The 12832-nt window shown below is 50.3% G+C and overlaps 1 protein-coding gene across 1 annotated transcript in view; it reads left to right on the plus strand.

The window, feature by feature from the left end:
* SLC6A13 (solute carrier family 6 member 13) overlaps window positions 1-12832 on the plus strand; it is a 31449-nt gene that overhangs the window by 221 nt on the left and 18396 nt on the right. The window contains 6 exon segments of the mRNA XM_064654618.1: window positions 6-71; window positions 1604-1828; window positions 6097-6231; window positions 6925-7065; window positions 7617-7701; window positions 10014-10146. Coding sequence (XP_064510688.1) covers window positions 6-71; window positions 1604-1828; window positions 6097-6231; window positions 6925-7065; window positions 7617-7701; window positions 10014-10146 — 785 coding nt within the window.

Consider the following 12832-nt stretch of genomic DNA (forward strand, 5'->3'; position numbering starts at 1 on the left):
AATAGCCAGCACCTTTCGGTCCTGCCCTCGCCTCTCCCGTCGGCTCTCACCCCGACAGCGCCGTCCGCAAGGTAACACCTCTGCCCCCGCTTCCTTCTGCCCTGATCCCCCTGCGCCCCGCACCCTCCCGGGGCTGCCGTGGAGGAGAGGTCACGGAGCATTTTCTGCCTGTTTAATAATTTTCTAGCGTAGAGGGGTCCTCCCAGCCCTTCCTTTCGGCCGCTGTCAAACGCTTGCCAGTGTTTCTTGCTCCTCTTCATGTCCCCAAGTGTTTTATAGGGGACTATGCAGACGGAGGGGAGAGGCTGTAAGTGTTGCTTTGCCCTTTTTTAATTCTCCTCGTATGGGGGAGAGTGTCATTTGCTGCCAGTGCCTTTTCCTGCTCTCTTGGCGAGGGAGTTGCAGGCAGGGATGAATGGCAGCGTAAGGCTGGGGCTGGGGGAGCTGCCTTTGCAGGGCAGGAGCAGGCTCGAGGGCTGGCACTGTGTGGAGGAAGGTGCCCTCCTTGGCACAAGGTCCTCAGCAATCCCAGCTTTGACAACTGGGCAGGGGTAAGGAACAACAACCCTCACCCTTTGTCCCGTGGGACTCGGCAGCCAGCGGGGCATCCTGCCCGGGAGGAACAGGCTGAAACACCTCCTGATCCTACCAAATGGCTGCAGCAGAGCTGGTGCCACCTGTGCTGCCCATACCTGTGACCTGAGGCACCAGCTGAGCATCAACAGTCATCACATAGGCTGTGCCCTGGCTTTCTCGGGAGGACAGGTGTCCTCTTGGAGGTTTTTGGGGGAAGGTGGGACAGTGGGAGTGGTGCCCACCTACTCTTTGCTGATCTTCTCTCAGCACAGATCTATTTAGAGATGGTGCCAAAGCTTCCTGAGAGCAGTACTGTGGGGAGCCTTGGCAGGCAAAGGGCAGATGTTTGGAAGAGCAGATCCTGGGAAAGGTGAGATCCCAGGTGGTCATGACTTTTGCACCCTTTCTTTTCCTGCTATTAGAAGGATAGCACCATTCTGAAAATCGCCTTTTCACTCAGCCTCGTAGATTGTCAGCAACAGTTGCTACCACCGAAAAGAGAAACTTGTTTCTCTTATTTCAATTCGTCCTCTTCCTGTGTCTGAGACTTCTGTGTGTTTTGTGGCTTTCATTACATGGTCTGTCAAACTAGGCCTTGGTAAGCAGCAACAGGAGAGAAGATAAACCCTTATAAAATACCTTGTCAAGTATTTTATCCTGCTGTCGTCCCCCTCCAGCCCTAAGTCTGTTCCCTGTTCTTGCTATGGTGGAAGCTTCACCCTGGCTGAGCTGCTGGGTCCTTAGTGTGCTTAGAGGATGGGGTTCCAGAAGCAGTAGTGTTTTGAGATGAGTCAATTTAAAATAAGGAAACTGATAGTGGCTTTTAAGAATTGGTTTTGGACTCAGTAGTGAAAGTGTACACATCCCCTTAGTGTCTTGTGCCAGCAGGAACCATGAGGAGCAAGAAAAGAACACTTTGACATGTGTTTGTGCATGTGTCCTTGCCCATCTCTTGCCTCCCACAGCCCAAATTTCTGCCTTATTGCATGGCTTGTGCTGAATGTAACAAAGGAAACTCCTTCTGTAGGTGGGATGGATTACACAGTCCCCGGCGCTGTCAGCAATGGTGAAATGGTGCCTGCACACCCTGGCATGGAAACGGAGAAGGAGGAAGAGGAGGAGGAGGAAGACCAGACCCTGGAGCGTGGACAATGGAACAACAAGCTGGAGTATGTCCTGTCTGTGGCTGGGGAGATTATTGGCTTGGGAAATGTCTGGCGCTTCCCCTACCTCTGCTACAAGAACGGTGGAGGTAAGTGCAGCCCTGGCCGTGACTGCCCTGAGGGGCACCTGGTCACCAGCATCTCTCCATGATCCCTCCTGCCTGTGTGACATCTGTGTCTGGCCCTGCCCAGTGCTGGCAGCAGCTTCTCAGCAATGCCCAAGTCCCGAGTCTGAAGAGAGGGTGCCAACCTGCCAGCATGGTGCCACCATCCTGGCCCCCAGCGGGGGCTGTTTTGACCCAGTGGGACATGGATAACCGGGCAGCAATGTTCCAGGGTCTCTGATGGCTGTAGCTGTGTTTTTCTGGGGTGTGTGGAGCTCTGGTCCTGCTGGTGAGGTGGGTGGCTATCTGCAGTGGGAGGTAGGAAGAGCAGGGAAGGGGCTTGGCTCTCTGAAACAGTGTGTCTCATCCCAGGCACTGCTTCCTTGAGGAGCACCAGACATCCTGTGCAAATCAGATGGTGGGTCCTGGTGGCAGACCAGGGAGTGCTGTGGGAGGCCATGGGGCACTGATGTCTTTGCTGGCTCTGTGAGGAGCTGCAGCATTTCCAGGAGGCTCTGGGGGACTCCAAGGAGCTCTTGGCCACAGGTCCTGGTTGTGTCTGTGAAGGGGTGACCCTGTGGTGCTGGAGCCAGGTGTCAGGGACAGGGGAGTGTGAAGGGGTTTTCCCCAACTCAGTTAAGAAATATTACATCCCTCCTGCATCCCAAGGTACCCTATTGGCATCTGCCAGAGATGCAAGCGTGTTAGAGAGGGTACCCCGGCCTCTGATCCCCAAGGCAGGGCTGTGAGGTGTGTGGATGGATGTGCCTGATGCACAGACATGGAGAGTGTTGCTGCTGGCACCAAAGTGCCAGCACACCAGTGCTGCTCAGGCTATGCTTGGCAGTGACCAGTGGCTGATCCCCCATGATGCTGGGCTATAGTGCAGCTTGGCAGTGGAGCTGGGATCACTTTGCAGGTGAGCTGTGGGCTTTGACAGGTCTTTGTGCCTGCTTTTAGCTTGTGGTTGACTTTAAGGGAGAAAATTGTTTAAAAAACCAAAAACACTCTTTCTCAAATTTGGCTTGGTGAAATGTAGAGAGAGGGAGCTGCTCTCCCTGTCTGGTGATTAATTGCTAATTGGGCCCTCCGGAAGGGCAGGGGAGAGGGAAAATGGCACTTGGCTGGGAACTGGCGGGGAGTGAGTGCTGGGGACTCGGGGCTGAAATCCCCTGGCTTGAGCTTGGGGTAGTCTCATGGGCCTCACTAAACTGCTTTCATCCCAGTGGCATAAAAGAGGATTAAATGCTGTTCAGCTACTTTCACGCCGTGCTTTGCTCAGTGCTTGTTTCTTTTCGCCAGGTGGTCAGGCAGTTTCTTTCCCTGTTGTAAAAAAGATAGTTTTCCTCATTTTCTTTTTCTATGGGAAATGTTTCTTGGCTGCTTGCTGAGCTGTGTCTTTTCTCACTGCTGCACCCCTCTTGGATACTATTCCATCAATGGGAGTGGGACCTGGAATCCTGTCCTGGCACCTTTTGCCCTGGGTGCCAGGGAGGAGTTCAGGGAGAGCTCTGTGGAAAGGTGTGTGGGTTGGACAGCAGAGGCAAGACAAAAGGGATTTCTCAGCCTTTTTTATTGGAGAAATGGGCCTGAAGCAAAGCCCTGTAGAGCAGCAGAGGCCATGGGGAGTTTGAAGTCTCAGGCAGATTTTTCATCTCCAGTCCCCTTTCCATGAGATTAGAGCAAGGATGGGGAACACGACTCTTGTGCAGAGAGGAGAGCATTTCCTAAAAGTCTTCTCCGAGGGCAGAGCAGTGTGACAAGGCTGTGCAGGACACAAGGCTCTCTCCTGCCTCACAGAACCCAGCCTATCCCAGACACTGCTGTGTCAAATCCCTTGTAATGCCTCAAGTTTAATTTTAAAAGCTGCCAGAGGTTTAGTCCTTTACTCCTTCGAGAAGGCTCGTCCAGGCATTTGCTTCTGTCATTCTTCGATAAAGGTGCAGGGCCTTTAATTAATTTCCAGCCCCAAGTCAATCATGGGCAGCCTACAGCTCTTGTACCAGCTCTGCCCTTCGTTTGCCCCGCTGGGTGACTCTTTCTCTCCACGCTGAACTGCGGGTAGACAGTGGGGATAACTGCTCTCAGCTCTTGCTTTGCTTGTCTAAATATGAGCCTCTTCACAAAAAAGGTATCTGCAAAATCTGAATTATGCAACGAGCCAGTCACTTTTCCTCTCTTTAGGGATATTTTCACATAACAAAGAAAGAGGAGTCCCTTACATATTTAGGGCTCAGCACCCGACACCAAGGCCCTCCATAGTGGAGGAAAGACAAAGAAGAGGAAAAAATTGTTCTTTTTGCTCTTGTTTGCTCTTGCTTTCACCTCCTGTGGCGGGGTCAGGCCCTCCCTGGGCAGGCTGATTGGGAAATACCAGGGAAGCCTGTCTGGTGGTGTGGCTGCCGGCACCACATCCTCCACCAGTGCTCCCCAAACCCGCCATTCCCAAGGCCCACCACTGCTGCCATCCCTGCACGTGGGGAGGGGGACATGGAGGACGCGTGTGCCAGTGTTTCCCCTTTTGCTCTCAACAGGGTTCAGCTGCAGGGAGGGTGGACAAGGCTGGACTGGAGAGATGTCAGCCCAGCGCTGGGGGGCTGCTGGGCGTGCTGATGGCCCCCTGTCTGCAGCACAGCCCCCACTGTGTGCTGCCCTCCCCGTCACCCCCTCCTCAGAGTCATTGTGCAGGGTGGATCTGCTGGGCTCCTCTCCTCGACTTTTTCTCCTCTGCCAGCTAAATGAGATGGGGAGGGCACTGGGGCTGGTGCTGGGGCCATCCCACCCTGGTGTCCCCCCACCTGCAATGTGAGGGGAGTGGGGCAGATCACAGACTTTAGCCCAAACCCGTCTCTGCAATTCCTTCCTTCTCTCCACCATAATTCTGCATTATTTCACAGCCCACACATCAGGACCCTCCAGTTAGACTTCCGAAGCTTGAAACCTGAGATAACCAGAGGTGCTGAGGAAGGTGACAGGCCAGATTGCAGGCTGCAAATAAGGGAAACCTGGGCTGGAAAGCTCTACCTGCCACCTCAGAGACCTCTACCGGGACACCCTGGGTGCAGTTTTGTTAAATACAAACTTTTTTATGACAACAATCTCTCTTGGAAATAGGCTTGACTTTTATGATGATATGATTTCGTGCAAGTTGGGAGTTGAGGGGATGGTGCTGAAACAACCATTTCCCCTTCCATTTGCCCTCATCAAGTATTGGTAGAGGGATAGCATGTGGACAGATGCTACCTGGGGCTAGCAGGTATCATAGAACCATTAAGATTGGAAAAGACCTATAAGATCATGGAGTCCAACTGTTAACCCAGCACCCCTTCAACTTCTGTTTGTCCACAGGGAGGTGCCAAGATGCCTTCCCTATTTATTTTGCTCATGTATTCTTTTTGCAATAGTAGGAGGGCTGTGGGTCTGAACCCAGCTGGGACAAGTGGCAGGGTGGGAATCCTGGCCAGTCCCTAAAGCCCCTCTTCCCTCTTCCTGCCCCTGCATGCTAGCTAAGCTTCTTAGGGAAATCTCTTGGGTTTTGAGTCTACTTGTGCACCAGGGTTGTTATGGACTGTCCTGCAGGCCTGTCTCCAGTGCTCTGTGGGGTAAAGGCCATTGCTGCATTTAATATGAGCCTGGGGTAATCAAAAGCCTAATGCATTTTATATCTCCCTGCCCATTTCATGACAGGGCTTGAACAGGAAGGCAGCCCTAGCTGCTGGCATGGGGTACATACTTTCCTGCACTACTTGCTTTTTGTTTGCATGTCTGCTGCTTTTCTGTGAGCAAAGACTGAGCAAACCCACAGACTGCGTGAAGATGTCAGTCTCTCTGTGCTCCTCAGTGCCTTGGTGTTGTCATCCATGGGTTTGTCAGCTTATTCAGAATAATCAATGTGAAAGGAGTCATCAACTTGATTAAAAGTCTCAATGGCTTTACAACACGGTGTTCTTCTGTACTTCCATACTGCTATTGATAACTTGCTTTTTACACAAAAATCAGGCCTAGAAGCTTTTCTTCCCTCTGGATCTTTTGTAAACATTGAACTTCTCATGCAATTGCATCATTCCAAGAGATGAAATGTGAGGAAAATCCCTTTTTCCTGACATCCCTTCCATGATCTTCCTGCACCCACAGCCTCCATCCCTCCCAGTCTGTCCTACCCAGGAGGAACCTGCCTGGTGACAGGTTAGAGACAGCCTGACCCCAGTTACCCCATGGGGCTTATTTTTCTATCTGCTACTTGAATCTGCCAGGTGCCTTCTTCATCCCCTACCTCATCTTCCTCTTCACCTGTGGGATCCCTGTCTTCTTCCTGGAGACAGCGCTGGGACAGTACACCAGTCAGGGAGGGGTGACGGCCTGGCGCAGGATCTGCCCCCTCTTCGAAGGTGAGTGGGGTGAGCCTGGGAGGGCATGGAGAGGTGGGAAGACTCTTGGACCCCGGGGAGATGAGTGGTGATGTCTCTCCCCACAGCCTAGAGCATTATTCACTTCCACGCATACACTGCCCACCCCTGGCCCCTATCCTGGGAGGGCCACTGGCTGCCCCCTTTCCAAAATCACCCTGGAAAAATTGATCACCTTTTCCAACAAACAGCTCCCATTGTTACATTGCATCCCAGGTTCCTTCTTCATGGCCACAGCTCTGGCCAGGAGCTTTGTGCCCAATCAAGGTTGTACTCCAAGAGCTAAGTGGGGAAAACACTTCTGGCGGTTATGAGGAACCTAAAACATTCTGCTGTTTTTTTCTAAGTCAATGCTATGTCATTTTCCTGAGTTTGCAGGTGGCTTAAAACCTTAGTGGTGAAAGGTGTCAGCTCTCTTAATAAATGGCTAGCAGTCAGATCCTCCATTTCTAGCACTATTTCAACACAATCATCCAGCATCGAGCCACTTTCCGTGATTTCTCTGAAAGTCTCAGTTGCTGATGGCTCTGGTGGCCGCCCCGCTGGCAATCATCCAGCAGCGTGCTCAAAATGCAGAGCAGCAGATGTGAACATTGGGTGAGCACCTCCTAAAGGGAATCCTGTTCCTGTCCTCTGGCATGTGGGTCACCTGCCTTTGGGACTCGCTTTCTGCAGGAATTGGCTACGCCTCACAGGTCATCGTCATACTGCTGAACTTCTACTACATCATTGTCCTGGCCTGGGCCTTGTTTTATCTCTTCAGTTCGTTCACCATCGACCTCCCTTGGGGAAGCTGTGACCACGAGTGGAACACAGGTGGGTGTGGAGCCCCCTCCCAGTCCTCCACCACATCCGGGCTGAGGGAAACCTGCTGCTGCCCACGGCCAAACCTCAGGAGAGTGTCTTGCCCCTGTGTAGGTGGGACATAGGGGTGGAGGGTGCTGGGTTACTGCAGTGCTGCTGGCACTTTTGGGGAAGAGGCTCAGTTGTTCTGGGTCTTTGCTAGAGAGCACCACTGCCCAGCCACTTGCAGCACCTACCCAGTGCAGTGCAGTGGTGACCTCCCTGGGCTCCAGCCACCAGGAGCACCTTCCTTCTTGGATCTTCCAGTCAACCTGTTCTGTGTGTTAGCCACCGACCCTGTGCTGGTTGGGACTGTGTCCACTGGAAGAAAAATTAAATGCAATCATCTCAAGTGTCCCTGGCATGGACTTGTTTTGTGCATCTTTGGGACTACACAAAATTTGTCCCAGAGTCAATGTCAATCAGTGTCAGCACTGTGGATGAAAAGGGAGGGATTTTTCAGATCCTCTGGTACTCCAGGCACTGCTGCTTACACTCTCTCTCTCCCTGGGCCTTTCCCTCAGGGAACTGCATGGAGCTCCAGAAGGCGAACTCAACATTCAACGTGACCAGCGAAAACGCCACCTCCCCTGTCATCGAGTTCTGGGAGTAAGTAAAGGACAGCCCTGTAGACCCCTTTCCTCTCAGACATATTTTCCCTGGGCAAGGGACAAACCCTGCAGCAGCACATCCTATTAGCCCATCCTTGCCAGAAGAGGACACAAGAGGGGAAGCTGGGCAGGTCAGAGTGAAGGCTCTCAGGGGCAGCACTGTCAGTCAAGGGTAACCTTGCTGGGCTCGTGGTGTTTATCTGGGGCTGAGCTAGCAGGCCTCAGAGCCATCTGACTTTGTCTTTCTCTGATGCTGTATTCCTGTCCCTCTGGACCTTTTGGCCTTCTTGGTCTCACTGACCTCTTTCTTTTGAATCCATGCTGCCATGTGATACCAGCATGTTCCCAGGAGGCTCTGGCATGGTGGGTGGTGACTTTTGTATGTGAGCTACTCTTATTTTAAAAATAGAAAAAGAAGTGATGTTTTCACTACAGAGTGACTAATATGCAAGCTATCCCGAGGAAAGAAACTCACCAAAACTGAAGTTGTAGGATCAACTTACTTCACACTGAAATTTGGTCCCTCATTTTCATTGTTTTCTCCCTTTGCGTTAGTTACCCTGAGGTACGGAGTAATTTTATTTCTGGCACTAAGGCATAGGCCTGCTGGCTTGGAATCTCTGATGGTCCTCAGCATCCCCTGGGAGAGCAGGCCCAGTTAAGCACTGAGCCCTGGCTGCTGGACTGTGCCAGTAACCCCTCTGCTGCCACTGTGCATTTTCCTTGTGTGTTTAGCTGGATGGAGAGCTCTGCCCTCGCTGCCCTCAGCAGCACTGCTGGCTGCTGTTGGTGCACGGAGCACACACACAAGTACCTCCAGGGCATCTCCAGCTTAGCACAGGCATGCTGCTCTTAAAGTTTTTAAATTTTCTTTGTCTCCTGCATGCTCCCTGAGCCTGCACTCTCCCTCTGCCTGCTGCACACACGTGGCCTACCTTAGACTACTTTTCTGGAGGCTGGATGCTGGAAAAGTTGATGTTTCCATCACTGCTGTGACCGTCCCTGTTTTACTGGGGAATAAGCACACGGGATTGCAAATTTCCACTGTCCCTTCCTTCTGATGCAGCATCTGTTCCTGCCTTCCCTCGGCAGGGTGGTAGGAGGCTTCTTCAAGAAGCTCTGACCTGTCCAGTGGGCTGACAGGCTCCAGAGGCCTCTTTTGGCTGCAGTACAGTTCCCAGTTAGTTACGGTCCACTGGCATCCTTTGCCCACTGGTTACATAGTCCATGTCCTTAGAAACAAACAAAGAGCAACATGACGAAATGTATCTTGGAGAGCAGTGTGATTTTTCCAACCCCTCTTTCATCCTCTCAATCCACCAAAAGGTTGTGGGGTAGGAAGGGCAACAGTGTGTATTAGACTGCGGTTCTCCTGCAGCACGACCTTCATTTTGGGATAATCACTGTCTTTTGCAGCAGGGTGGGCATTAATGCTGGGTTCCAAGGTAGTGCATGTCCCTCTCTGGCTGTCTCATGTTTGGGGTTTTAGGATTACACTGTGGTGTTTCCCACTCAGATCCATCTGTGTGGTGTAGGAGATGGAGGAGGGTGAGTCCTTAGTTCTGTAAGCGATAAGGAACATTTGACATACACATGACATGGAAAGCTGCTATTGTCTGACCTCATCTGAACCAGGGTCTGTCTAGCCCAGGATCTTATCTCCACGCTGGTTGAAAGAGGATGCCCAAGGTGGCCTCTTCTGACTGTGCAGTGGGGATTATGGCAGTCTTGGTTGGGTCTTAGTCACAGAATGGGATGCTGTGCTGCTCTGTGTCCTGAGATAGCTGCTTCTAAAGACAGAAGAAGTGTACTATGGAGAAGTGGTTGGACAGCACTGCTTCTTTGGTGATCCTGATGGATTCTGCACGGTAAGTGTGGTGTATCCTTCGCTTTGAGGTTTGAAGCATGTCAGAAGTGCAGATGAACTTTGTAATGTGCATGAAAAAGGCCTGGGCAGAGCTTGTGTGTTCAAAATGTTGCATGATCTTGCAGAGAAACAGCTCTTACCACGGAGGACAATACAAATGAAGGGTGGGAGAGGACAGGAGAAGAAGTATATTGGCCCAACAGGTCAGCCCTAGAGCGAATGTAGAAGCAAGTGTCTGTGCATCACCTTCCAGGCTGATAGTTTTTCAGGGGAGAGCACTGCTTGATTCCTTGGAGGCTTGCAGCTCAGACCTGAACCTTGTTAGTAAGACAAGGTTCTTGTCTCCCCAGAGCCATCAGGCACTGAGAACCAGGGGGGTGTTGGGAACATTAGTGGCCAACATCAGTGACATTTGCATGTTCCTTTGCTTCCTCCCAATACAGGAGGCGAGTGCTAAAGATCTCCGATGGCATCCAGCACTTGGGTGGTCTCCGCTGGGAGCTGGCTCTGTGTCTCTTGCTGGCATGGATCATCTGTTACTTCTGCATTTGGAAAGGAGTCAAGTCCACAGGCAAGGTGAGTCCTTGGTTCAAGTCACGCCTCTTCCCTTGATCACAGCTGGAGTGCTTGTTCTAATCACCTTTTATAGGTTCAGAGAGGTCCTGGAGATTCTCTGGGAACCACTCCTGTCTGTGTAAGCTGCCAGGAGTCTGTAGGGCTCAACTTGCAGCAGGAGTGTGAGCCAGGCCCTGTGTTTTGAGTAGGAAAGGATGGGAGCACTGAGGCATCTCAGGGCATTAACTTCCAAGATGTATACACCCATCTGGTCCCTCTCCATCCACAGGCCCAGGAGACTCTGCAGTCTTCCTGTGTGTGGGGTGGTTGCATGTTCACTTCCTCCCACTACAGTGTGAGCACGCAGCGTGTTTTTGCCTCTGATGGCAAGTGCAGCTGGAAAATCTTCAAATTCATTAGATATAAACAAAGGTAACTCTGATGGCCTCAAAGCCCTCTCTGCCTTGTCACCATGGGGGTTGTCTTTTATTCTTTTTGTTTGTCCCAACTCTTCATACAGTTGCTCGTATTCTCCAGCAGTAAAGGTTTCCTTTTTTATTTCCCACACTAGTCACCAAAGAGTTATATATTTAAATGCTTTTGGGAAGGATTGGTGTGACTGCCCAGCTCCATTCCATGCTCCCTCTGTCACAAAGTGTGCCACTCTCATTTGCACTGACCCCATTACTTAGTTTCTGCTACCGCCTCCTGACCCCATTCCCAGCCAGCTTTGTCTGGAGCCAGAAAGAACAGATGAAAATGAAAAGGTTTAGTGTGTTTCCTCAATGGTGTCTTCTCTGCAAGTCTTGAACAAGACATCATGTGTGAAGGGGTGTAAATTTTAGCTGCACCCATTTCCATCAAGTTGATGGCATGGATGTTAGCAGTTCCTCCTGCTTCCAGAATAGTCTGGGTTATGAAAAATGGCAGGGAAATCAAGCACCTTGCAGAGATGATATTTTCTGGTTTCCATGGAGTAAAATTAGAAGAAAAGAGCAACCACTTGCTGTGGTGACCTGTTAAAAGAAAGCAGAGGCAGTCTAATAACAGCAAATATGATACTAAGATACAGCAAACATAGTGTGGGAAGTGCCGAGAACAAATTTGATCTATTTCAGACAGAAGTACTAGTGATGGTGAGATCTTCTTGAAAACAGAAACCTTCTTTCAGTGAAGCAACAGTGTCCATAGGCTTTATCAACCCTCCACATATTTAATAACCTGACTAAAATGATGACTGTGGGAATACAACCCCACTGGGGAAGAGATACACCTTCCTTGTGTGGATTTGCCTGTGGAGGGTCAAACAACACGAGCTGAAATCACCCTACTCAGAACACCAGCAGCAGTTTGCATCCTCCAATGCAGGACCTGCTTGACCCCGAGGAGCGCTCACAGATGCAGGAGGTTGTCACAGATGGAACCACTTTGCTGAGGCGTGTGGATCAGATTCAAATAAAACCCTGGATGTTGTTGACCAGCATGTGACAGAACAATCACACTGATCCCTGCAAGGTTCCTAGTGATGTAGTTAGTGCTAGCAATGCCCAAGAAATAAAAAGATTGGGTCTGATCCAAGCACTGACTAATATCTCATTGGATCCAGATGTTCCTGTTGTTAGATAGAAGTTTGGCACTCTTAATATAGCAAAACATTCTCCAAATTCAGGTCTCTGGTCTCAGTGGAGATATGTGAGTGACTGCTGAGTGAAAAGCTTAACACACTAATTTGCACAAGCTGTAAAGCACATAGGATGCTACCAAAATGTGAAATCAAAATCATATGTCAATTTGTACTCTGAGCTCCTAAAATTGATGTTATTTAGAGATCCAGGCGAGAATGTGCAACCTGGCAACCTGGAAGAATGGGCACTAGGGTTCAAAGGCAGTAAGTTGTTTTTATGATTTTTGATTTTAATCTAGCTTTCACAGACTGAGAAAGATTAAACTTGCATCCTGTTATTTCCTGAAGGAAGCCTCTGGTTGTGTGGTAAATACAGTGATGATGGTTAAACTTGCAGAACCTGCAGATTTGATAAACTGTCACGGAAGAGCTCTAAATCAGAGGCTCCTTGAAAATTTGAGAATGAAATGAATGATGGTGTTTGCCTGTGTTGAAGGATGCTGTCCTTGGGTTTCTGCAGTGTTTAGGGTGCAGATGGGGATGGATCTGCTCCCACAGACATCTCAGGCAATCCTGAGCTGCAGCAAGGAAGTGTTTTTCACTGACCACTGTGGTATTACCCAAGACTGCTGTGATATATAGAGAAGGGCACATGAAATGCGTAGAAAACATGGAGCTGCAGGCAGAGATGATAATCTAGTACTGTGGTTTTTCAAGGACAGGCTATCTCTCAAATCCTTCTATCCTACAATACAAAACTGAATCGCTGGAGAGTGTGTATCCTGACTCAAAGGAGGACTCACATGGCAGTGAGGAGCTTTGGACCTTGCTTTATTCACATGGAGTGTATCGGAGTGGATCCAGAAAAAATCTCTTTCTGAATCACCACTCAGATCATAAGAATTACCCAGGGGCAGAGTGAAAGTGGTCGTACTGTCCCGGGAAATCATACACTTGTTCTTAGTAGGACCTCCTTTAATGCAGAAACTGCTGCAACTGCGGCAAAGCCTGTAACTCCTGCTAAGGGATGGTGGCCTTTAGGTGGATTTCGAAACAGCTTATTCTGGATGGATGGGCAGGTGT

Source organism: Pseudopipra pipra, chromosome 5 (genome assembly GCF_036250125.1).
Source record: "Pseudopipra pipra isolate bDixPip1 chromosome 5, bDixPip1.hap1, whole genome shotgun sequence".
Lineage (NCBI taxonomy): Eukaryota > Metazoa > Chordata > Aves > Passeriformes > Pipridae > Pseudopipra > Pseudopipra pipra.